Source organism: Heterodontus francisci, chromosome 25 (genome assembly GCF_036365525.1).
Source record: "Heterodontus francisci isolate sHetFra1 chromosome 25, sHetFra1.hap1, whole genome shotgun sequence".
Lineage (NCBI taxonomy): Eukaryota > Metazoa > Chordata > Chondrichthyes > Heterodontiformes > Heterodontidae > Heterodontus > Heterodontus francisci.
This window is the reverse complement of record NC_090395.1, coordinates 58,610,863-58,636,147: the sequence shown is the minus strand read 5'-3', so window position 1 is coordinate 58,636,147 and position 25,285 is coordinate 58,610,863. Positions and strand designations below refer to the sequence as shown.

The window sequence follows — 25,285 nt, the reverse complement described above, 5'->3', positions numbered from 1 at the left end:
AGCCCAACCAACGTGAAACTGCTTGCGCATACGATGGGTATGCAGGAACATCCCGAAGGGGAAGGACTGGGACTAGCGAGGACAAATGGTATGGGAAGCAACAACTAATTTTTAGTAAAAAATGGGTGTAAGAATTGCTTCCATTAATGTGCGTAGCATTAAATCGACTACGCGATGTGTTTCAACCTTGGATTACCTTGCCAAGGTCAAAGCTGACCTACTGTTTCTGCAGGAGTGTGGAATACCACACCTCAGCACCTACAGGCAGTGGTCGCGATGGTGGTCCCACGGGCCATCGATCTGGTCGGGGGGTAATGACTGCCGTTCCTCCGGCCTGGGTATTCTGCTGCGGGGAGGTAACTTCACCATCTCCGAAGTTAAGGAGGTGGTGGGCGGCCGCCTCCTCGTAGCAGACGTGATGTACAACAACGCTCCGCTCCGGTTGATCAACGTGTACGCCCCGGTACAACGCAGCGAGCGGCTGACCGTCTTCCAGCAGCTCCCACTGCTGCTGGCGACGTCCAGGCCGGTCATCCTAGGCGGTGACTTCAACTGCATCATCGATGCGGCTGGACGATCCGGCAGTGACGACAGCAAACTGGACGCTACGTCCAGATTCCTCATAGAAACAGTTAAGGATGCCAAACTGCACGACGTCTTCAGCAAACCTGCAGACGGAGCGCAGCGCAGATACACATGGTCAAGATCGGATGGGTCTGCCCGTTCCAGGATTGACTTCCTGTTTGTTTCCCGTGCTGTCACGGTCGGATCCACCGACGTCAAGCCGGTGTTCTTCTCCGACCACTGCCTCTTACTGGCCGACTGTCACTTACAGGACAACCAGCGGGTTGGCAGAGGGACGTGGAAGCTCAATGCGACACTGCTGACCCCAGAGAACGTTGAGGAACTCAAAAGGGATTACAATGGTTGGAGGACCGTGAAACCCCTCTTTGAGTCTCCAGTTCACTGGTGGGAAGCGATTAAGGAGAACATCAAGAGGTTCTTCATCCACAAAGGTGTTCAGAAGGCGAGAGAGAGACAGAGGGAACTGTCCCGACTCCAGAAAATTATGCAAAATCTACTCCGGTTGCAGTCAATGGGGGTCGAGGTCAAGGAGGACCTCCAAGAGGTGAAGAGCCAGCAGGCCTCGCTCTTTGCCAAGGAGGCCTCCAAGATCATCTTCCGGTCCAGAGTCCGCTCCATCGAGCAGGATGAGACGTGCTCGCGTTACTTCTTCCAAAAGGTACACAGAGAGAGCTCTGTTATCAGCAGCCTGAAGGAAGAAGATGGCTTGGTAACGTCTTCGCAGTCCGACATACTAAGGATCAGCAAATCCTTTTATGCTGGGCTGTATGACGCGAAGCCCACAGACAGCAGAGCCTCCCAGTCCTTCCTGTCATCTATCACAGAGGTCTTAGATGACAGCAGGAGGGAGGGACTGGACAAGCCGCTAACTCTGGACGAGCTGACAAAGGCCGTCGAGTCTTTCGAGGCGAGTAAAACTCCCAGGAGCGACGGCTTACCGGTCGAGTTGTACTCGGCCCTGTGGGACTGGGTCGGCCCGGACCTGCTGGAAGTATACGAGAGTATGCTCCTGGCCGGTAGCATGTCAGAATCCATGAGAAAAGGCATCATCACCCTCATTTACAAGCAGAAGGGGGAGAGGGTAGAAATCAGAAATTGGCGGCCCATCTCACTGCTTAATGTTGATTACAAGATTCTGTCCAAAGTCATAGCCAGTCGAGTCAAGTCTGCTCTGGAGCTGGTGATTCACCCCGATCAGACCTGTACTGTACCCGGCAGGAAGATCTCTGATAGCCTCGCGCTACTCAGGGATACGATCGCCTACGTACGGGACAGGAGGGTGGACACCTGCCTCATCAGCCTGGACCAGGAGAAGGCTTTTGACAGGATATCGCACACCTACATGATGGACGTGCTTTCCAAAATGGGGTTTGGGGAGGGAATCTGCAATTGGATCCAACTGCTCTACACAAACATCAGTAGCGCAGTCTCAATCAACGGGTGGGAATCTGAAAGTTTCCCGATCAAATCTGGAGTCAGACAGGGCTGTCCTCTGTCCCCGGTCTTGTTTGTTTGCTGTATTGAACCCTTTGCTGAGTCTATTAGGAAGGATGCGAGCATAAGAGGGGTGACAATCCCAGGCAGCGGAGGCACTCAGGTCAAAACCTCCCTGTACATGGATGACGTCGCCGTCTTCTGCTCGGATCCGCTGTCCGTGCGCAGACTGATGAGCATCTGCGACCAGTTCGAACTGGCCTCGGGAGCCAAAGTTAACCAAGGCAAGAGCGAGGCCATGTTCTTTGGGAACTGGGCTGACCGATCCTTTGTCCCCTTCACCGTCAGGTCAGATTACCTGAAGGTGCTGGGGATATGGTTCGGAAGTGCCGGGGCGTGCACCAAAACATGGGAGGAGCGAGTAGCCAAGGTACGACAAAAGTTGGGCATGTGGGGGCAGCGATCTCTCTCCATTGTGGGTAAGAACCTGGTCATCAGGTGCGAGGCGCTCACGTTGTTGCTCTACGTGGCGCAGGTCTGGCCCATACCCCACTCCTGCACCGTGGCAGTCACCCGAGCCATTTTCCGCTTCGTCTGGGGATCTAAAATGGACCGGGTCCGGAGGGACACGATGTTCAAATCTCTGGACATGGGCGGGAAAAATGTACCCAACGTGGCCCTCATCCTGATGACCACCTTCGTGTGCGGCTGCATCAAGCTATGTGTAGATCCCCAGTACGCAAACTCCAAGTGTCACTACGTGCTGAGGTTCTATCTGTCCCCGGTGTTGCGAAGGATGGGCCTGGTCACATTGCCGCGGAACGCTCCGTGCAGTTGGGACGTGCCGTACCACCTATCCTTCGTGGAGCAGTTTCTGCGGAAAAACACCTTTGACTACCGGTCCATCAGGCAGTGGTCTGCACGGAATGTCCTCAAGGCCCTACGGGAAAAGGAAACGGTGGATCCTGTCGGATGGTTCCCCGAGCAGACCGCCAAAGTCATTTGGCAGAATGCCTCATCACCAGAACTTTCAAACAAGCACCAAGACGTAGCTTGGCTGGTGGTGAGAAGGGCCCTCCCCGTCAGATCCTTCATGCACACCCGAAGTCTCGCCCCCTCCGCACAGTGCCCCCGCGTTGGCTGTGGTGGGGAAGAGACGGTCGCCCACCTCCTCCTGGAATGTGCCTTTGCAAAGCAGGTGTGGAAAGAGATGCAGTGGTTTTTGTCAAGGTTCATCCCAAGCAGCTCTGTAACACAGGAGTCTGTGCTCTACGGGCTGTTCCCAGGGACGCACACCGAGACAAACATCAACTGCTGCTGGAGGACGATAAATTCGGTGAAAGACGCCCTTTGGTCTGCCCGAAACTTGCTGGTCTTCCAGCGCAAAGAGTTGTCCACCACCGAATGTTGCAGACTGGCACATTCCAAGGTCCAGGACTACGTGCTGAGGGACGCACTAAAGCTTGGGGCAGCCGCAGCAAAGGCTCAATGGGGAAAGACCACAGTGTAAGGTTCCCCCACCAAGCTAGACTGAGGGGCTGGATCCATGGGAAACCCCTCGAACTGTATCGTTAATATTCTGAATTGCTGTAAATGTAAAACTGTAATTGACATGACAATTGAGAAACGGAAGGGTTGGGAAGAAACTCATGACAGTATTGAAGGAAACTGATCTCCCTTGCAATGTTTGTATTTTTTGGTGCTGTTTGGAAACTGTTTGGCAATGTAATTTTTACAGATTTTTATGAATAAAGTATATTTTGGAAATAAAAAAAAAAATTTGTTCTTGTAAGTGAATATCGCAGGGAAGCAGGTAGGTGATTGACTGGGTGAGATTTTGACGCCACAACCAGCGCAAGGGGGGAGAGAGTGGCGTGGCACAGGGAGCTAGTCGGTGAGTATCTGGTGGGTATTTTCTTACTTTCTTATTTTCTTATTTCTGATGATTTTTATTTTTTCTCTAACATTTAAGTCAATCTACTAAGCAGAAGCTGAAATACCAGTAGTTAGTAGGTGGCTACACTGTTTGTTCAATTTATTTTTAACCATTTTTAATGTTTATTTAACTTCTTTATTTAACATTAAATGTTTATTTAATGTGGTCACCACATTACAGAAAGGACATATTTGCTATGGAGAGAGTACAGAGGAGATTTACAAGAATATGGCCAGGGCTTGTAAAATTGCAGCCATGAGGAAAGATTGGATAGGCTGGGGTTGTTTTCCTTAGGAGGAGGCTGAGGGGTGACCTAATTGAGATGTACAAAATTATGAGTGGCCTAGATAGAGTAGACAGGAAGGACCTATTTCCCCTAGCGGAGATGTCAATTACGAGGGGCACAGATTTAAGGTGATTGGTAGAAGGATTAGAGGGAACATGAGGAAAAACTTTTCTGCCCAGAGGGTGGTGAGTGTCTGGAATTCACTGCCAGGAATTGTGGTGGAGGCAGAAACCCTTACCTCTTTAAAAGGTACCTGGACCTGCACCTGAATTGCTGTAACCTGAAAGGCTACGGACCAGGTGCTGGAAGGCGGGATTAGATTGGGCAGCTAGTCTTTTCAGCTGGCACAGACATGTTGGGCTGAATGGCCTCTTTCTGTGCCGTAACTTTTCTATGGTTTACTATGGTTCTATTTTTGTATCTTTATTTTGTTGGCATCTATTTGTGAGGGAACGCACATCATTATTGAAAAATAATGGGCGATACAGTGGCGCAGTGGTTAGCACAGCAGCCTCACCTCTCCAGGGACCTGGGTTCGATTCTGGGTACTGCCTGCGCTGAGTTTGTAAGTTCTCCCTGTGACTGTGTGGGTTTTCGCCGGGTGCTCCAGTTTCCTCCCACAGCCAAAGACTTGCAGGTTAATAGGTAAATTGGCCATTATAAATTGCCCCTAGTGTAGGTAGGTGGTAGGGAATATGGGATTGCAGGGTTAGTATAAATGGGTGGTTGTTGGTCGGCACAGACCCGGTGGGCTGAAGGGCCTGTTTCAGTGCTGTATCTCTAAATAAATAAAACAACTCATTAGTTCTGAAATGCCAACAGTCTTATTCATTTAGCTGTAAACTGATGTTTGGAATATTACTAAGCAAATTCTGAAAATGATACATCTAAGATTTGTTTTCTGTATATTACAGTAAAGGAATACGGGACTGTTTTAGATTAGAGATAATCATTCTCTTTTCCCTTCCATGCATAATTTGCAAATATACATTGCCAGTGCATTACGAAAAATGCATAGGTTGCTATTACAGCTGATTTGTATTCCATATACGGTACCCAAAGAGCAGTGAATTCTAAGATTGACTGTGTTTCCATTTTTGGATTTTGATGCTGACATGTTCATATATCTATCTTTCAGATCGAGGACAAACTCAGTCACACAGAAACTAATTTGCAGGATATAACAGATCGTCTAAGGGATCTCACTAATAATATCAACACCCTGCAGAAGCAAAACACTCTTAACCGGCAGAAGGCCACAACATTAGAAGCCAGTGCTCTCAATTCACGAAGCATGGGTGAAGGGGCTGAGCAGGTAGACAATCATAAAATTAAATAGGAAAAAACATTTTAATGGGGTTTCAACATTTATTTTATTTCACATATTGTTAAATATGTATTTAATTCTACAATAGTTAGGTTAATAGATACTTAGTTTTTTTACCTCTCATCTGTACTTGACCCAGGATTGCACAGTATTAATACTGATTGCAAACTGGTAAATGTCATTTTCAAACAGCCTCTTGTTGGCTTTAATTTCATATTTCAACAACTTGGCTGTATCCTATATTATTGTTTACATGAACGTCGGAGGATTTTCTAATGTTTATCAGAATGAGCTTTAGTTTTATGTCACCTGAACAAGTGTTGCTTATGTTGATTGCAGTTCATCCTTGTACCTTTTTTTGATGTGATGTAGCTGAGAACAGGCTTCCTCTGACAAAAAAAAGTCTTGGCAACTTACTTTCCTTGCACTATACAGGATATGCATACAAGGCTTCAAATAATACAGCGATAAGAATGTAAGAAAGATGAACAGGAGTAGGCCATTCATTCTTTCTAGCCTGCTGCACCATTCAATAAATCAGTGCTGATCTACTACCTCAACTCCACTTTCCCACACTATCCCTAAATCTCTTTATTCCTTTCGTATCCAAAAATCTATTGATCGCTGTGTTGAATATACTGAACAACTCAGCACCCACAACCCTCTGGGATAGAGAATTCCAAAGATTCACAACCTTCTAAGTGCAGAGATTTCTCCTGTTTTCAATCCAAAATGGCCTACTTCTTATTCTGAAACAGTGCCTTCCTAGTACTAGACTTCCCAGCATCTACCCCAGGGTTGTCCAACATACGGCCCATGGGCCAGAATCCAGCCCGCCAAATGGTTCCATCCGGCCCATGGATGTAAACTGTTCCCGGGGCAGTTCCTCATCCTCACCGTGACTGGAGATTGGAAATTTCCCATTGTCATCTTCTTACGGAATGGCCTTTTTAAAAATATTGCGCAGTCAGTTTCAAGCCGACAGCTGCTGACTGCGGGGAACAGCCATTTTCCAACAGGCTTGGGGTTTTCTGGCGGGTTCTCGTTTTTTTTTAAGGTGGTCATCAAACTTCCTCTTGATGTCATGGATCGCCTCTGCTTCCACCACCCTTGTGGGCAGCGAGTTCCAGATCATTACCACCTGCTGTGTAAAAAAGTGCTTCCTCATATTCCCCCTGCGTCTTTTGCACAAAACTTTCAATCTGTGTCCCCCATTCCTAGAGGGGAGGGGGGGCGGTGTGCGGGGGTTGGGGGGTGTGGTTAGAGAGAATGAGAAACACACACACACAGCGCAGGGAGAGGGGGGAGAGAGATCAAGGTCTCTCCTGAAAGATGGACATCTATCCACAATACTCTGCATCACTACATCAAGTGTGCGGGCAGAGATTGACTACTAATGTAAGCAAAAACAGTGCCAAGTATGTCCCTAAATCAGTTTTTAATATAGTGATGAGAAATTAAGTCAATAAATTAGTCTTCTCATTTAAAGCTTCTTCATAAAAATGCACATTTGTTGTTGTTTTTATTAGTAAGATAAATTTTTAATGCCTTTATCTTTTGAAATTTGCCCATCGGCCCTCTGGGTCGAGCAAAAATCAAAATGCGGACCTCCACCTGAAAAGGTTGGACAACCCTGATCTACCCTGTCAAGCCCCTTTCAGAATTTCATATGTTTTAGGAGATCAAATCTCATTCTTCTAAACTTTTTGGAATATAGACCTAGTCTACACAACCTTTCCTTATAGGACAATCTCTTCATTCCAGAAATCTGTTTATTGAATCTTGTTGCACTCTCTCTAAGGCAAATATATCCTTCCTTAGGTAAAGAGACCAAAATTGTACACAGTACTCCAGGTGTGGTCTCACCAAAGCCATATATAGTTGCAGTAAGACTTCGTTACTCTTACACTCCAATCCCTATGTAATAAAGGCTAACATATCATTTGCTTTCCGAATTGTTTTTACCTGCATGTTAACTTTCTGTGAATCGTGTACAAGGACATCCAGGTCCCTCTGAGTACCAACATTTTTCAACCTCTTTTAAAAATATTCTGCTTTTCTATTTTTCCTACCAAAGTGGTTAACTTCACATTTCTCCGCATTATCTTCTATCATTTTGTCCACTCACTTAACCATCAATATCTCTTTGCAACTTCCTTGCTTCCACTTCACAGCTTGCTTCCCCACTAGTTTTGTATCGTCAGCAAATTTGGATACATTATACTCGGTTGGGATTCATTGGAGATTTTAACTCACCCAAAATCCTTCTCTTACACAGAGTTAAAATCGGCCCCCGTAGACTCCACCAGAATATAATGTCAAATAGCTTCAAAAGGTACATTTGATTTCTGAAACTCTTCAGAAATCTCGTGATTACAAAAATGATGATAAACCCTATGAAAACTACCATGCTAAAAATCAAATTGTTGCCCATCAGTCTTTGCTTCAACAGGTGATTTTTTTTTAAAGCTACACAGTCTTTAATAAACTTAGATATAGAGAGGGAAATAGCAAAAATTGCACTGTTGGATTGATTAGCCCAAGTATGAAATGAATTACTAAAGCTCAAGGTGGAATGTCTTGAATTGAATTTTTTCTTTTTGTTCAGGATCTGAAACAACTTATTTTCCTGTACGAGCAACTTCGAAATAAGGTTCCGGAATCACTCCCAAATGACCTGTTAGATCGAGTAAATCGGGTTAAATTTGAGGCCGATTATTATTTTAAAGAGGTTCAACAGAGGATGCAGGAAATTAGAAGTAAGTTATTGAAAATCATTGATTATTAAGTCAGTGATTATCTATTTTGTAAAAAGACCAGTTGGTATTTTGCAGCATAATGGACGAAGGTTTTTGTGCTGCTGAGAATTTAATTGCAGTTGTTACGACCAGGTGAGAAAGGTGTCTAGGGGTCTCTTTCAGCCTTCACGTAGCCCTATTGTAACAGGGTTTAATTTTTAAACACACTGTGTTTTGAGCTCCCCCTTGGTGAATCCTTGTTCACCACTTTCCAGTTATAAGGCAAAGAAATCAGCACAAACAGGTTTTATCAGGTTTAAAGAAGAAAAGTGAAATTTATTAAAACTTAAACTTAAACTCTAATTTGGTTAACACCTTTGGATACACGCTGCGTCCCATGCTAGAAGCACATGCAAATAGAGACAGAAAAGAGCAGAAGAACAGATAAAGTAGAGAGGTTTGAGACAATATCAGAAGAGTTTCTTGTTACTGTGCTTCAAGCTCACTGTAGTCCTTTTGTAGGTAGTCTTGCTTTTTGCTGGGGCCCAATATTCTTCTTAAACCTTGTTTACGAGACCTTGTAGGACACTTTTCTTCAGTTCTGTGAGAAAAAGATGAGAGCAGACAGGAGATAGATGTTCTCAGTCCAGTAGAAAAGAGCTTTCTGAGTTCCAAAACTCTGTGGCAAGTTCAAATTCAAAAAACTCCAACAGTCAGTTAGTCATGTGACTAAACTGGTCTGACCACATCTGTTTGTGTATTCGGCCAGTTTAGCAGTTAATCTGGACTGCTAGCCTCGCCACCTTCAACGTCTGGTAATCAAAAGTCCATTGTGGATTAAATTGGAGCAGGGAGTGGCCCCTTTGTCCGTTCCAAGTACTGTCTGTTACTATGCAAATGTCTTTCCAGTCAGGGGCTTGGCAACCCCTTGTAATAGACCTTATTTTCTTCCCAGCAGCAATTTTAAGTTTTAATGTTCACGTGGCGAAATAATGTGTGCCTCATTCTTGGCAGGTGGGGGTCTGCATGACACAGTTTAGAAAAAGCTCATTGGGAACATCAAAAATGGTAGTGGAAGCCCACAAACATTATTATACAAAATATTGGGCTGGATTTTATAAGTCGGTGGCAAGCTTCAAAATGGCAGTCTGCCCAGGTGGATCGCACGTCGTGGAGCCACCTCAATATTGAATGTGGTGGCTCATTTAAATGGCTGGGGAGGATCGCACGAAGCCTTGCCACCGCCAGCAATATCGGGACAGGCCTTTCTGGCGTTGAGACCCTTGGCAGGTCTCTGCCAGAGGCATTTTCCAGCCCCCCCCCCCCCCCCACCGCATCTCCCCCCACAACACCCAATGTCGGGGGCTGTAAAATTCAGCACATTGTACTGAAATTGCATTTATTGCACTGACTCAATGGAGCTGAGTTTAGTCTTTGCAATAAGCCTTGGGAAGAAGCAAAGATGCAAAGTGCTTGAAATTGGGCAGAGATCAGTGCCCATTTTATATACCATTCAAGCCTGCAGTGGTAGTTGAGGTTGATAGCAGAAGCTCCTGCCTGATAAAATCTGGAACCTCATTTAAATATGGAAATGGGACAAAGCGTTCTACACATTTGGGCATGCAGGATGTCCAGTGCAAATAACACGGTGGAAATTGGGCATGCAGGGTCAGTAAGGACAAAAGGCAGCCAGCAGGGTAGGGTAATAAAAAGGGATTTTTTAAAAATGTATTTTGTTCTGCTATCACTTAGGTTTTTCCTGCCAATTATTCTAATAGTTTTGGTCCCACACCATTATTGGCACCAATGGGGTTTTCAATGGGAATGCATTATCTGATATTTTTGGAAGAATAAGGCGACTGATAATCATCGGCTGCACAAGGGGTTCTCTGTCTCTAACTGCCAGTAGCTGTATACCCACATCTGCAGACAGGGATTAACCTACCTCACTTTGGCAGATGATTAGTACTTGAGAAGGCTCCTATTTCCCAAGGATGCTGGGACAGCAGACGTCATGACATGACTTGAATGTGTGACTGTCTCACGAAAATTAATGTTGTTTGCTTCCTCATAAGCAGCCAAATCACAGCATATCATTTAATCAGTAGTACTGCATGAAGTGAAGCACGACAAACTGGTCAGCCATCAGCATAACCTGATTGGCTGCACCTTCTAAGATGTCACCAGTCATACCTGCAGGCTCTGGCATAACTACATGGCAATCACTTTGTGAATCATTTTCAAAGGATCTAGTCATCAGCCAATCAGATGCACTGCTGTCGTATACCAAGGATACCAGCAGACACCATGCAGCGTAGGTCTATCCCATCCTGTGACAGAAATTGTCAGCTGTGGCTTCAAACTGTATCAACAACAGTGGGTTGGGTGCTAGATTTCTCTACCATTTGCCCACAAGTGCATAATGCACCTTGGGTTCCCTTTCCCTTCATTTTTACTTGCCACTTCTTACTCCCCTGTCCAGTTTTGTCAAAGGCTGCTAATAGGTTGAGAGGCCTTTTGAGCTTTTCAAAAGCCATTCAGAAGTTTCGTCATCATATTGGGCTGAATTTTATTATCCTGCTGCTGCAAGTGGTAGCGGGTGCGTAAAATGGTGGCAGTCCCGCCTGTGAGGTCAGTGGCTGTGCTGCTGCGATTAGCCATTAGCCGCGGGCAGCTAGTTAGCCATCACGTAGTGGGGGCGCAGTGAAGATGCTGTTCAAGGCATTATATGATGTTGGAGCAGGTACTGGTGCCATATTTAAAAAGCTGCCAGCCCTGCATATACCATCTCTATCCTCCTTGGACCTTCGGCATACTTCAAAAGCGAAAGTAAACCTGTCTAGGCAAAGAAGTGTGTAAATTGTGGTTCTGCAGGATACCTGCAGTAGCTCTATAGTATGGATTAATGTTGGTTGACAACTTTTCAATAAGCCATCATTACCATACCAACACCAGATAAACTACACTGTAAAGCTCCCCCACCCCACAAAAACAACAAAACAAACATTCTCGGAGTTCCCCACCTTCATGCACAATCCCTTTGCAGAGTTTCCCCTCCACATTCACACTCAATCCACTTGCAGTGTTCCAACACTCCCCATCTTCATACAGAATGCACTTGCAGAGTTCCCCGACCACCATGACAAACAATCCCCTTGCAGAGTCAGCATAGCGGCAATGTCCGCTGCAAACCCCACTCCCCCTGCATAATTCGGTGAAATTGCCTTCTCTCTTGAGGCACAGCGGACTCTTACTTTGGTGGTCCCAGCTTTTGAAAGACGCGAAACTGAAGGCACATGAGTGCCGCATGTCAAACACAAAATTAGGAATGCCTCATTGAATTGCGGTGAATGACATTCAAAAGTATGTAAAACATTTAAATGATGATGCTGATGTGTCAGTATATCGCCGCCTCCGACAAAATCTGAATCGGTTCCATGGCAGATGGCTCCGCAGGGATTCTCTGGCCCCTCCCACCTATGATCCTGCCTTCAACAGGAGATAAAATCCAGACCATTATGACAGTCCCCTTTGACTATCCCCTTTCTTTAAATGTTGCTCACACAGATTGGATATGTTAGCATACAGGCCATATTACTGTACTGGTAACGCAGAGACCTAGGGCTAAATGTTCTTGGCTCATTGGAAACAGGCCGGGAGGAGAGAGGGCTGTCAACATGGCACCAGAAGGCATTGGGAGAGGAGCTTGACGTCTTTCCATTGCCATGGCATATTGCCAGTGGCAGTAATGTTAGCAGCACAACCGGTCACTGGGCAGACCACTGCCTGCCCTCCTGAGCATTTTGCACGACTCAGGAGGGCCCGCTGCCATGTTGGGAAACTACCAAGTAAACCCTGAAATGCCTACCTGCTTGTTTCCAGTGGGTGGCCTCCTTTATGGGCATTCCAAGGCCTGAGAGGGGCCCCTGGCAGCACTGGTTGCCTTTATGGCAACAGCGCTGCCGGTGCACCATGACCCCAGCCACCTCACCCCCCCCACGATTGCCAGGACCTTCCTCCCTGCCCCAGCATCCTCGCCAAAACCTATCCACTCTTTGAGGGCGCCTCGCCACTGAGGCATCCTCTCCACGGAGCTGCAGCCTCAGCCGAGGCCATCACAGCTGCTGAACTGCCAGCCTGTGATTGTGCTGGCAGTTTTAGGAGGCAGACTGCTGTCTTCAATTGGACGGCAGCTCCGGCAGCGGCCTGTTAATTGACCGCCACCAGCAATATCCCATCCCAGGGTTCTGCTGCCTGCCAAAGCCCTTGTCCCAAGTGGCAGGACTTCAAAATATTCAGCCCTTGGACTAATCTAGAGAATGTGAGTTCCAATCACCATGGGACAGGATTTTATATCGACAACGGGAGACCCAGCAATGGGCTGGAAGGTGGGTGGGTCAGCCCTGTCTGGGCCCTATATCATATCCCCGTCCGAATTCATTGGTGGGCAGGCAATTAACCCTTAATGTGCCACTTAAGTGACTTAATTGGCTTCGCAGCAGACTTCCCATTTGCCACAGTGCCCGCCACGGACAAAATGGCATGGGGGCAGGCATGTCGCCCGACACCATCCCAAGCCATTTTCTGTACTCCGCCCACCTCCCACCCCCTATCTCCAAGGGCAGGGTAAAATTCAGCCCCATATTTCAGCTTTTTATTGAATCTGGAAAAGAAAAATCCTGACATCAGTGAAAGTGACCATGAAGCTGTCAGGTTAATTAATGTCCTTAAGGGAAGGAAACCTATTGTTCTTACTTGTTTTGGCCTATATGTGACTCCGGTCTCACACCATTGTAGTTGACTCTTAACTGCCCTCTGGTAGGCAACCAATGTTAGCCTTGCTGGCGACACCTGCATCCCAAAATGAATTAAAAAAAGCTTGAGACTGATCCAACAAAACTCATTAAAAATTAGGCACCCTGACACAGTGCTTAATTCCAATGGATATAACTATCTCAAAAAGATTTATCACAAATTCAAAAGGAAGACTGTGCAGAGCAGCTAACAGTGGTACTCTTCATCTTCTTCTTTGGCCTCCTTGTCTCGGGAGACAATGGGTAAGCACCTAGAGGTGGTCAGTGATTTGTGAAGCAATGCCTGGAGTGGCTATAAAGGCCAATTCTAGAGTGACAGACTCTTCCACATGCGCTGTAGATAAAATTGGTTGTCGGGGCTGTTACACAGTTGGCTCTTTCCTTGCACTTCTGTCTTTATTCTGCCAACTGCTAAGTCTCTTCGACTCGCCTCTCTTTAGCTCTGCCTTTATGGCTGTCTGCCAGCTCTGGCGATCACTGGCAACTGACTCCCATGACTTGTGGTCAATGTCACAGGACTTCATGTCACGTTTGCAAACGTCTTTAAAGCGGAGACATGGACGGCCGGTACTAGTCATTCACTTAAAGGGAATGTTTACAAAAATAGGAGTTTAGTTTAGTTTAGATTAGTTTAGAGATACAGCACTGAAACAGGCCCTTCGGCCCACCGAGTCTGTGCCGACCATCAACCACCCATTTATACTAATCCTACACTAATTCCATATTCCTACCATATCCCCATCTGTCCCTATATTTCCCTACCACCTACCTATACTAGGGGCAATTGCTAATGGCCAATTTACCTATCAACCTGCAAGTCTTTTGGCATGTGGGAGGAAACTGGAGCACCCGGAGGAAACCCACGCAGACACAGGGAGAACTTGCAAACTCCACACAGGCAGTACCCAGAATTGAACCCGGGTCGCTGGAGCTGTGAAGCTGTGGTGCTAACCACTGCGCATATTTGTAGTTAATAATATACCATATCAGGGACTGAGTTCAAAATATTACCCTGACATTTTGAATCTGTTCTTACTTTAGCAATTGAACAAAATCTTGCAATGGGAAATGAGCAACTGGTGAAGAAATTTGCTCAACTGGAAGATTATCAGAATCAAGTGACAAAGATCAAGCAATACATTGAAGCTCAAGCACGTTTCTATGACCAGTGCAGACCATAACTGTTCTCGGACATTGTGTGAGATTTAGAGAAGTTATTTCCTTTATGGTTACCTTTATTTTTGAAGATCAACACTATATTCAGATTGGGCCTTTAAATATGAGATGCAAGAGGGCTGCCGGAAAACAACTTTGTCCTCATTAAATATGAATAAGAACTACTCTGTTGAATATTTTTATTTTCGTTTGCACATTTCCATCTTTTCATTACAAGAACTCCAATTTTAGTGAATAAAAATCTTAGGTTTACCAGGCTATAAAATGAGAACCTTTTATTTTCAATGTTAAATATTTCAGAAACTGTCTAAAACACAATATTATAATGAGTTGTTGGAATTCAATAAATGATATTTTATCATTTTCAGTATACAATCTGGGACTCTTGGAATTATTTGTAAAAATCACTGAAATGAGTGACTAACAGCATTATTAAGCTTTATAACCCAGTATTGTTCCTATAGACAACAAGGGTTTATTTGGAGAACTGGAACAGTTTTCAACTGCTGGCTCCCTGCTTCTCACCTGGGCAGTAGCAGAGGAACATTTGGTGGGTCCTTGTGCACCCATTTGCCTGAATCAATTTCCAGACATGCCTTCAAATCAGCCCCAGCACTGCCCCCAAAGCAGGCGAGAGTCCTACACCTGTTGGTGCACCATGATTGCAATTTCCATGGAGAAATAGGTGGAGGATGCTATTCCCAGCTTTCTGGATATTCAGAGGCATAACTGGTAATCTTTGAGGGAAGTCTCTCTGAAAAGTTAAGTTTAAAAAATAAATGCTACGGGGCCAAAAGCAGCACCTCCAGGGTAAATAACAATCTTCTGACCCACAGGCAGTCCATTGCCATCAAACCCCCAGCATCTGCTCCCTCCCCAGTTAGGCCTTATCTGCTGACTGGTTGCGTGCTACAGCTGGCAGCTGCAATGAAGCACCTATTTGGCAGCGTCGCTCAACAGAAAAATATTAATGAGGCTCAAACCTGAAAATAGTTCAACTCTCCGAACCACCATATTGGACAAACACCATGGGTGCACCCCTGATATTTCACCCAAGTGGAAAATGTCCCCCATTGTGCGTCATTTTGGGCGTCCCACCTTTAAAATGGCACTAATGCATTGCGAGGGCTCAGAAGAATAAGAATGTTTTGTGTTCTGATGACTCTTAGTAATGAGGAGGGACTCATAAACCTGAACTCATTCTCATTGGGGACAAGAAAATTGAAGAGAGACACAATCCAGGTCTTTAAAATCCTGAGAGGCATAAATAACGTTGCATAAATAAGCTATATATGACACACTGAGAACAGAGAGGACGCAGATTTAAAATTCACAAATCGCAGAAGACTTGCTTAAACAAAAATTACATGTGGCCCTTAAATGGAAAAAACATTCATTTTACAGACTTTAATCTTCAGATCTACAGAAATATTTCTCAGTACAAGTTACAGCTTTAAGAGACAATTAAATCCATCACTTCAAACTGAATGGCTTCATCCTGCAAAACAGACTTGAGAATCCTACCAACCATTACCAGCTTAGTTATTACAAGCATTGTTTGCCAAGGCAATCAAAGCAAATTCACTTCCATTGAGATCAAGGGAAATAAAATGGTACACTTTCTCTAACGGGCAGCTGATCCACAATGTTCGTTTTATTTCCAAGCAGGAAGTTCACACTTTACTCCAAAGTGTTTTGCTCCCAGTTCAATCCAATTCTAATGCAAATTAGATTTGGTGCCTTTACACAGCAGTTCAACCTTTCATTTAAAATAAAGTCTTGAAAGGGAACGATGAATAACAAAAATGATTTAATTTTACAAAATGTTCATATTAATCTGAGTGTCTCTATAATTCCACTAGTTTATTAACCAGATAAATGATTGGAGTTTGAGTGCCTATGGAGATTAACTGTCTATAATGCAAGACATCCTAAAATGGCAATCAGCTGAAGAATCTGGGCCCAGTTCTTAAAATGCACAAGGGCAACGTGGGGTTGCATCATTTCAAAGATATGTATGAATCTTCAAACTGATACCACTGCATGCCTCATTTATATTGTGGCAGTTTGCAAATCAGATATTTGAGTGCACATTTTCACCTCCACAGAGAATTGAATTTGAATGCGCCAGCATGTTGACTTTGGGTGTTTTTTATCTTTGTATTCTGCTGAAATTCTCACTGGATCAATGGTGATTCATACTGTGGCATGTATAGTTATTTTTGTTTACCGCAAAGACCTTGGTGTAAATCATATATGTGTATCAGAGCGGTTTGATTCTGTGACACCACTTAAAGCAACATGTACTCTAGCCCAATCTGCTTTCTCATTAAACAATCAGCACAAAATCAAGGCAGACCTGCAACAAAATGTAAAATTAGGAGGCGTAAGAAAACATCTCTGGTTAGGAAACAACAGCTCCCAAAAGACAGCATGTTGCAAACTAATCTTTTGTTTACAAATCAGGCCTCATATCTCGAAGACTATTTCAGTTTCCGCTTCCAAAACTCAATGAATAAATATAATCACTGATTTCACAAGTGAGAGAACATAGGAACGTTACATTCTGTGTCCCACAAAAAATGACCACATGCTGCAAACAAGAAATATTAGCTTTCTTTCAAGTTTAACTTTTAAAGTGATCTCACTTTATATAAAGAACCAAGCCATGATGACACAGTATTAAGGAAGTTTGAATATAGTTCTTAATTTTACCTCATTTACATATATCAAATACAAGTCTGATGGGCCTGTTCTGTGAATTTCCCTGTTAAGTTCTGCTTTTATGGAAGCTCTCACAGTTGCACTAAGTTCTGCTTGCTGTTCAGTTGCCTCTAAAATTGACATTCATTCATCTTACAGAGAGCCTGTGATATATTTATACTGGTGGGCCTGATCTAACTGTTGGACACACAAGTAATGTAGCTGCAAATACAAAGACCACAGCCCACAAATTTTATAACTATTATGTTACATGATCATACAATACAATTTAAGTACAATAAAAGTCTACAGAAATGTCAGCATTTCATCATATTTTCAATTCTTTACAACTTTGGTATGATGACTCCTTTCTGTGGAAGTAGTGTGGTGCCCAACACAGTTGTGAATACTTGCAGTCCGGCAAGTGAGAAATGCTAAGTTTCTCTGATACCTCACGAGTTGGGACAGCAAAGCTACTGTAAGACAACTTTTTTGGGTACTGATCGAACCATATCTCCCACTGAATCTCACTGCTCACGCTTTTCACTTCGAGCGAATGCCACATTATTAATTATTTTAAAAATGCAAGCTAGGCATGTTGTTTTCCACATAATTGTCCTTTCTTTGCTGTTGAAGGAATAGCGTTGTGTAGATCCAAAACTATACTGCTATTGTACTGGCATTACTCAATAAAATACATTTATCACCATAAATTAAACAGAACTTGAATATTAGAGGAAAATTTACATTAAATCTCATCTTGGCTATACTCAGCCTAGTCCAGTTCAATCTTGTGCACTCATTTAATGCAATGTCCCATTCCAATAGCTTTCTTTTATTTGTTCTGGACCTACTATTCAGCAGTGTCCACAATGGCCACAAGGTGCACCCTCATAGCATCATTGCACATCTCCTTTCTCACTACCATGAAATATCTTCTCTTATGGTAATGTGCTGCAATTATTTTCTCTCCATGAAAACCAGATATTATTGAGAAGCCACTTGTTCCACCTAGTGTAAAGAATAATGCTTGTTAAAAAAAACTCCAAATATTTAGCACATCATATAAGATTGGATATTAGGAGCAATTTTGCATTTTCTGATGCTAGGTCCTCAACTAACAGTGCCCCCACCCATATATAAATGATGCCAGTATAAATTGTGTGTATTATAAACTTAGTAGGAAAATATAACATAATGCTAGCAAAACATATTAAAGCAATTAGTTTAACTATTTTGCATCAAAAAAGCTGCTCTATTTAATAACATTTTCACTTAACTTCAGAACAGCCTTTGTGAAATGCCATTAGTTCTTAGCTTAGGGTAAATTACTCTATACCTATCTGTAGTTGTATTACTTATTTGTAGCAGTAAGAATTATGAAAAGGTTATACCACTGATTCTTCGGGACAGGATTTACTCCCATTTGGAAACAAACAAACTTATTAGCGAGAGACAGCATGGTTTTGTGAAGGGGAGGTCCTGTCTTACTAATTTGATTGAGTTTTTTGAGGAAGTGACGAAGATGATTGATGAGGGAAGGGCGGTGGATGTTGTCTACATGGACTTTAGTAAAGCCTTTGACAAGGTTCCGCATGGCAGACTGGTGCAAAAGGTGAAATCACACGGGATCAGAGGTGAGCTGGCAAGATGGATACAGAACTGGCTCAGTCACAGAAGACAGAGGGTAACAGTGGATGGGTGTTTTTCTGAATGGAGGTATGTGACTAGTGGTGTTCCCAGGGATCAGTGCTGGGACCTTTGTTGTTTGTAGTATGTATAAATGGTTTGGAGGAAAATGTAGCTGGTCTGATTAGTAAGTTTGCAGATGACACAAAGGTTGGTGGAGTTGTGGATAATGATGAGGATTGTCAAAGGATACAGCAGGATATAGATCGGTTGGAGACTTGGGCAGAGAAATGGCAGATGGAGTTTAATCCGAACAAATGTGAGGTAATGCATTTTGGAAGGTCTAATGCAGGTGGGAGGTATACAGTAAATGGCAGAACCCTTAGGAGTATTGACAGGCAGAGAGATCTGGGCGTACAGATCCACAGGTCACTGAAAGTGGCAACGCAGGTGGATAAGGTAGCCAAGAAGGCATACGGCATGCTTGCCTTCATCGGTCGGGGCATAGAGTATAAAAATTGGCAAGTCATGTTGCAGCTGTACAGAACTTTAGTTAGGCCACACTTAGAATATTGTGTGCAATTCTGGTCGCCACACTACCAGAAGGACGTGGAGGCTTTGGAGAGGGTACAGAGGAGGTTTACCAGGATGTTGCCTGGTCTGGAGGGCATTAGCTATGAGGAGAGGTTGGAAAAACTCGGATTGTTTTCACTGGAATGATGGAGCTGGAGGGGCGACATGATAGAGGTTTACAAAGTTATGAGCGGCATGGACAGAGTGGATAGTCAGAAGCTTTTTCCCAGGGTGGAAGAGTCAGTTACTAGGGGACATAGGTTTAAGGTGCAAGGGGCAAAGTTTAGAGGGGATGTGCGAGGCAAGTTCTTTACACAGAAGGTGGTGAGTGCCTGGAACTTGCTGCCAGGGGAGGTGGTGGAAGCAGATACGATAGCGACGTTTAAGAGACATCTTGACAAATATATGAATAGGAAGGGAATAGATGGATATGGGCCCCGGAAGTGCAGAAGGTGTTAGTTTAGGCAGGCATCAAGATCGGCGCAGGCTTGGAGGGCCGAATGGCCTGTTCCTGTGCTGTACTGTTCTTTGTTCTTTGATATATAAATGTAACTCTCTCTCCTAGAGAGATGAAAAAGGGAGTTAAGGTGAAAAAAATAGCCAACTGGTTGATAATAGAATGGTTGAATTGCCAGCATATAATTCCATGCACTACTGTTTTTTTTTGAATAGACCTTAAAAATATGGTCAACTTACAGGTGTGGTCAATAAATTGTTATACTGCACACTTTTCATTACACAAATCATGGATATCTTTATATCCACAAAATATAATGCATGATTAATATTGTTAACATAAAGCAGTTAACATTTTGTTTTCATTCAAGGCATTGCTTTATTTTACGAAGGTAAAGTATTGCAACAAGCATGACAATAACACATCCTCTAATAGAAGATGGTAAGGGGTTGAATCTTGGTGGGGTTCTCCTGTTTGTTAGGCAGAAGATCCGCAGAAACAACATGAATCCTGATGGAAATTCAACTCCATAGGTCATCAGGAGTTAGTAATGAATATGGCGTAAGGCTGATAGTCAAGTGACCTTAGGAAGGTGGTAAATGAAATAAATCCTAAGAAAAAGAGGTTGGATTGCTCCCTCAGATCATGACATTTTTTTCTCTTATTCTTTGCTCCCACCTTCCTCTTTATTGAGGAAGAAAGATCCCCCTGCATTGATACGTCTGTGCTTGGTTTCAATATCATTGCATAGCTGGTCTTCCACGCAGTGCATTTGAACAGTGTTGGCGCACCCTGTTCCTCCCTCTGTAAGATTCTCCAACAGCCCGAGACAAGATGAATAAATTTGATAAAGTCTCCCTTATAGGAAACATGAATGAGAATATCAGACAAGATTGACATTCAAACTCAAGCCGACTACATGAGAGTCAAATGCCCTAAGCACTCTAGGTACTGTCCTTGCCCCTTCACTCTCTGAGTTAAAATGTACTTCATTTATTTTTCCTGACTTCACGATTGAAACAGTTGTGATTTCCCTTGTTTACATACCACAGCACAACGTTAACCACTTACAGATGCATGAAGACAGCCTAACGCATTCCAATGACATGCTTTACATAATCAAGCATACACCAGTCTTTATGGCAGTACCCCGTTTAATGTTATGCCATTTCTTTGGGATTGTAGTTGGACATGAGGTTGATCTGTCAAGAAAATCAAAATGTACACTTATTTTAAAAGGAAAACCATTATTCAACATTTTAGTCAGTCATCCTTCACATTCCATCATTAATGTTCAATTGGGATACTTCTAGGAAAAACAAGAAAAGCAGATCCCAAGTAATTTGAGTGCTTCTGCAATTAGTCTGTGCTAAAGCATTGCTGTACCACTGCATAATGATAGTTTTAATAGTCCTTTGAAAACTGTATTGGAATTTTTTTTGGTGAGGAAAACATCTAAGGACCAGGAGAAATCAGTGAACTTGTGATCAAATCAAATGTGTCCAATGAGTGTTGACATTCTAACCTGATTAAAGATGTCCAAACTGGAAACCTTCGAATATATCAACCAGCTGGTACTGTTTGATATTCTGCCACTAAATGTCACATGCACATTTAGTAGATGCAAAGTCTTCTTTGGCCTCCTTGTCTCGAGAGACAATGGGTAAGCGCCTGGAGGTGGTCAGTGGTGTGTGGAGCAGCGCCTGGAGTGGCTATAAAGGCCAATTCTAGAGTGACAGGCTCTTCCACAGGTGCTGCAGAAAAATTTGTTTGTCGGGGCTGTTACACAGTTGGCTCTCCCCTTGCGCTTCTGTCTTTTTTCCTGCCAACTGCTAAGTCTCTTCGACTCGCACACTTTAGCCCCGCCTTTATGGCTGCCCGCCAGCTCTGGCGAACGCTGGCAACTGACTCCCACGACTTGTGATCAATGTCACAGGACTTCATGTTGCGTTTGCAGACGTCTTTAAAGTGGAGACATGGACGGCCGGTAGTATGCTGACAATATTAAGGTTTAGCATCATTACTTACTCCACTTTACCTCTTCAATCCAAATACGAATCATAAAAATTTTGTCATGTGAACTTGAGTGGAGACCTAGTGAACTGATCCATTAGTTCCTTGTTGTCATCCATGAGTTCATGCAAATCTATTCGATAACAAAGAAATGGCCGTTGACTATAGTAAGTTAGCTGCCAATCTGCCTACTTCTTGTTTTTATGTAACATTTTATTTTCGCCAGTGGGCAGACTAATTGGTCTTTTGGTCATTATGTCTCTAGGATAATCTGGACTCACCTCCTGAAAATCTTTACAATTATTAACTATTGAATTATAACATTAAGTTACTAGCAGATCTTTTGAGCTTATGATTAGTCAGACATATGTTTTATCAACAAAGTGTGATGGAAAATTATTTACAGGGAGTAAGCATTACACTTCCAAAAAGTGCATGCTTTACACAAGACTAAAATATTATATACCTAGTAGTGTATGCATTTCTTAAATGTCTGTGTAACATTTATAACATTTTGGATGTAATTATTTTGTGTGTTCGGCAGGGTGAGGTGAATGGCAAAGAATGCATCTGGAACTTGGCATCAGCATCAAATACTCCTGATAAAATATAGTATGGATAGATCCACAGTAAAGTTCCCTCTACTCTGTTCTGAAATGGAACAAGACACTCCCAAACTGCACCATTGCAGCATGTTTGTTTTCTTGTGTTCCCCGTAATTTTTTCTATATTAAGTACCTAAAGATATTTGTTAAAAGATCCAGTTTCAATATATTTTTCTATGATTTTGGAGAGGAAGCGTAGTGAGCAAATGAATAATTGTTGTATTCATTCAGGGTCCAAAATCCTGTTATTTTCCTACCATTTTATCATTGAGTCACGTACTTACTACAAACAAGAGAGCAATTGGATGACTCAGTCCCAGGCTTCTGCTGGTGGCAATCATCAGCTGATCACTAGAACATGTTAGATAACACCTGGAAGAATCTCCCTCTCATTTATCTTCCTCACTGTGGAGGGGATTGGTTTTTGTGGGTAGGGGCACTGAGCAGAGCCCAGAAACTTCCTCAGGAAAGACAGCTACAACCAGCAAATTAGCAAAGTAAAGGGTGGAGACTATGCCTCAGACTGGTACCCCATTATTACACACGCTTCTGTATTCTAATAATAAAATCAATGGCCTTAAAAGAAGCCCTTGTACATTTTGAATGATAAGTTTGAAACATGCAGTACATACTGGTCTTGAGCACTGACTTTACTTGGTTGAAGAGTTTTAATTGCGGCAGTAGAAACTTCTGCCTGCATCCCTTTCTCAGTAGTCCCAATGTGCGAGTTGCCATTTACAGCACAGCTAGCAGCCATGTCTTGTTTCGATGGTCCATCACTTTGTTTCACATCCGACGCCACACAAACCAATGCGCTCTCGCCCGTCCTTTGGTGGGGAGGTTCCTTTGCAACATAGTTTGATGCAGTGCTCTGATTGACAACTTTGTTTGTCGCCAATGGTGCAGGCCCATTGGTTGAAAGATTTGTAGCTGAATGTTGCCTGAATCCCTCTTGCGGCAGATTCTTAGAAATCTGTAAACATGACCGTTTGGAGTCACGCTGGAGGCAATTGCAACTGCTTGTCCGTAATATTTGGTCTGAAGTTAACTGCAACTTCTTCAGGTGGTTCACGACTAATGCAACGTTGATTGCTTTCTGTGAGAAGGAAGAGATTGGATAAGTCACAAACATACAGAAATTGAGACTGGATGAGGTATGCCTAAGAAAAAACAAAGTAGGCTGGTAACATGATGGTCACCAGTGGTTCAATGATAACATATAGTACAATAACAGAATTCCACCAATCTTTTCATCGAACTTTGTTTTTCACTTCCAGCTGATTTTACCAGGTACATTAATGTCCTCTCGTGGCACATTAATACCAGAACTAAGCAGTTCAATGCATCACTCCCACAAGACTGCAGGAGTACTTTTTTTGAATGGAAGACAAGCAATATATAATCAAATCTGAAAAATAATCTTTATCTGCAATGCTTTTTGACTGAAAGATAGCAACTGTGCGTATTCAAAGTTATAATGAGGGAGCTTTGAATTCCCTTCCTAACAGCACTTTGGGTGTACCTACCCCACAAGGACTGCTGCGGTTCAAGAAGGCAGCTCATCACCACCTTCTCAAGGGCAATTAGGGATGGGCAATAAATGCTGGCCTGGCCAGCGATGCCCACACCCCATGAATGAATAAAAAAAATAACTTTTTTTAAAAATTGCATTTATATTGCACTTTACAATGGAGTGAAACGGGGTTTCCTAGCCCCCACTCTGTTTGGCATCTTCTTCTCCATGCTCCTGACCTTCACCTTCCTTGCAGATATGGAAGGAGTCCAATTGCACATTAGGTCAGACAGCAAGCTCCACAATCTAACAAGGCTGAAAGCGAAGACAAAAACACATTACGTACTGATGAGAGAACTCCTCTACGCTGATGATGCTGTGCTGATCACTCACACAGAAACTCAGCTACAAAGACTCATGGACTGTCTCTCCCATGCCTGTAACTTGTTCTCCTTGACCATAAGCGTCAAGAAAACCGTGGTCATGGGACAAGGTGTTGCATCTCTGCTCCGACTACACTAAATAACATCCCACTGGAAGTGGTTAGCAAATTCTTCTACCTAGAGTCCGCGGTGACAGCCAATCTGTCCCTTGATGCAGAGCTCGATACATACAGGGGGAAAGCAGCTCCCACCTTTGGCCGACTTGTGAAACACGCTTGAGATAACACCAAGCTGACCCTTAGGAACAAGCTGATGGTTTATAAGGCCTGTGCAGTCAGCACCTCGCTATATGGCTGTGAAACATGGGTGACTTACAGCTACCAGGAAAAGAAGCTCAATAATTTCCATCTTCGCTGTCTGCAACGCATTATGGCAGGAAAAAAATCACAAATGTGGCAGTCCTCTCAAAGGCAGAACTCCCAAGTTTTTGGCACTAATCATACAAAGGTGGCTTCGGTGGATCGAACACATCTGCAGGATGGAAGACGGTCGCATAACCAAGGACCTTCTGTATGGTTTGGTAGCCGGGGTCAGACGACCCAAAGCTCCGCTTCAAGGATGCTTGACAAGAAGGCCCTAAATGTCGACTATCACACTTGGGAGTCAATAGCTGGTGAAAGATGGAAATGACACCACATCCTGTGGACTGGCATGCACTACCATGATGACCAGTTGCTACAGCAGCTTGGCAACACACGCCAATGTCAAAAACAACAACCCACTGTGTCACTTGGCAGCTTCATGTACAGCACTTGTGGCAGAAGAGGCCTCTCAAGAATTGGCCTTCACAGCCATCAACAAAGGCGCACTAAGAGAAGACACCCCACCTAAATGGATTGTTTGCTGTGTGCCCACCATCATTCGTAGCTGGAAGGATGCCAATCCCTCCATGATGTCCCAGAAAAAACATCTCCAAGCACTTCATAAATACAAGTAACTTTTATGTGTTATGACTGTTACTCTGTAAGCAAAAATGTCACACATCCCACACAAAAATTTTTCCAAAAATATGAGATGAATGTTGAAAGAGTCAAACAGTTAAAAAATTAAAAA

The 25,285-nt window shown here is 43.6% G+C and overlaps 2 protein-coding genes across 2 annotated transcripts in view; one reads left to right on the top strand and one right to left on the bottom strand.

Moving 5' to 3' along the window:
- lamb3 (laminin subunit beta 3) overlaps positions 1 to 14,644 on the top strand; it is a 54,644-nt gene extending 40,000 nt beyond the window's left edge. The window contains exons 20-22 of the mRNA XM_068057590.1: positions 5,380 to 5,556; positions 8,177 to 8,327; positions 14,162 to 14,644. Coding sequence (XP_067913691.1) covers positions 5,380 to 5,556; positions 8,177 to 8,327; positions 14,162 to 14,301 — 468 coding nt within the window. The 3' untranslated portion in view covers positions 14,302 to 14,644. The remainder of the gene's footprint in view (positions 1 to 5,379; positions 5,557 to 8,176; positions 8,328 to 14,161) is intronic.
- Positions 14,645 to 17,838: 3,194 nt separating this feature from the next.
- Positions 17,839 to 25,285, bottom strand: part of LOC137384103 (calcium/calmodulin-dependent protein kinase type 1D-like) — a 47,470-nt gene continuing 40,023 nt past the window's right edge. Inside the window, exons 10-12 of the mRNA XM_068057710.1 lie at positions 22,909 to 23,372; positions 20,730 to 20,860; positions 17,839 to 18,010 (exon numbers count right to left, since the gene is read on the bottom strand). Of these exons, the coding sequence (XP_067913811.1) occupies positions 20,770 to 20,860; positions 22,909 to 23,372 (555 nt within the window). The 3' untranslated portion in view covers positions 17,839 to 18,010; positions 20,730 to 20,769. The remainder of the gene's footprint in view (positions 18,011 to 20,729; positions 20,861 to 22,908; positions 23,373 to 25,285) is intronic.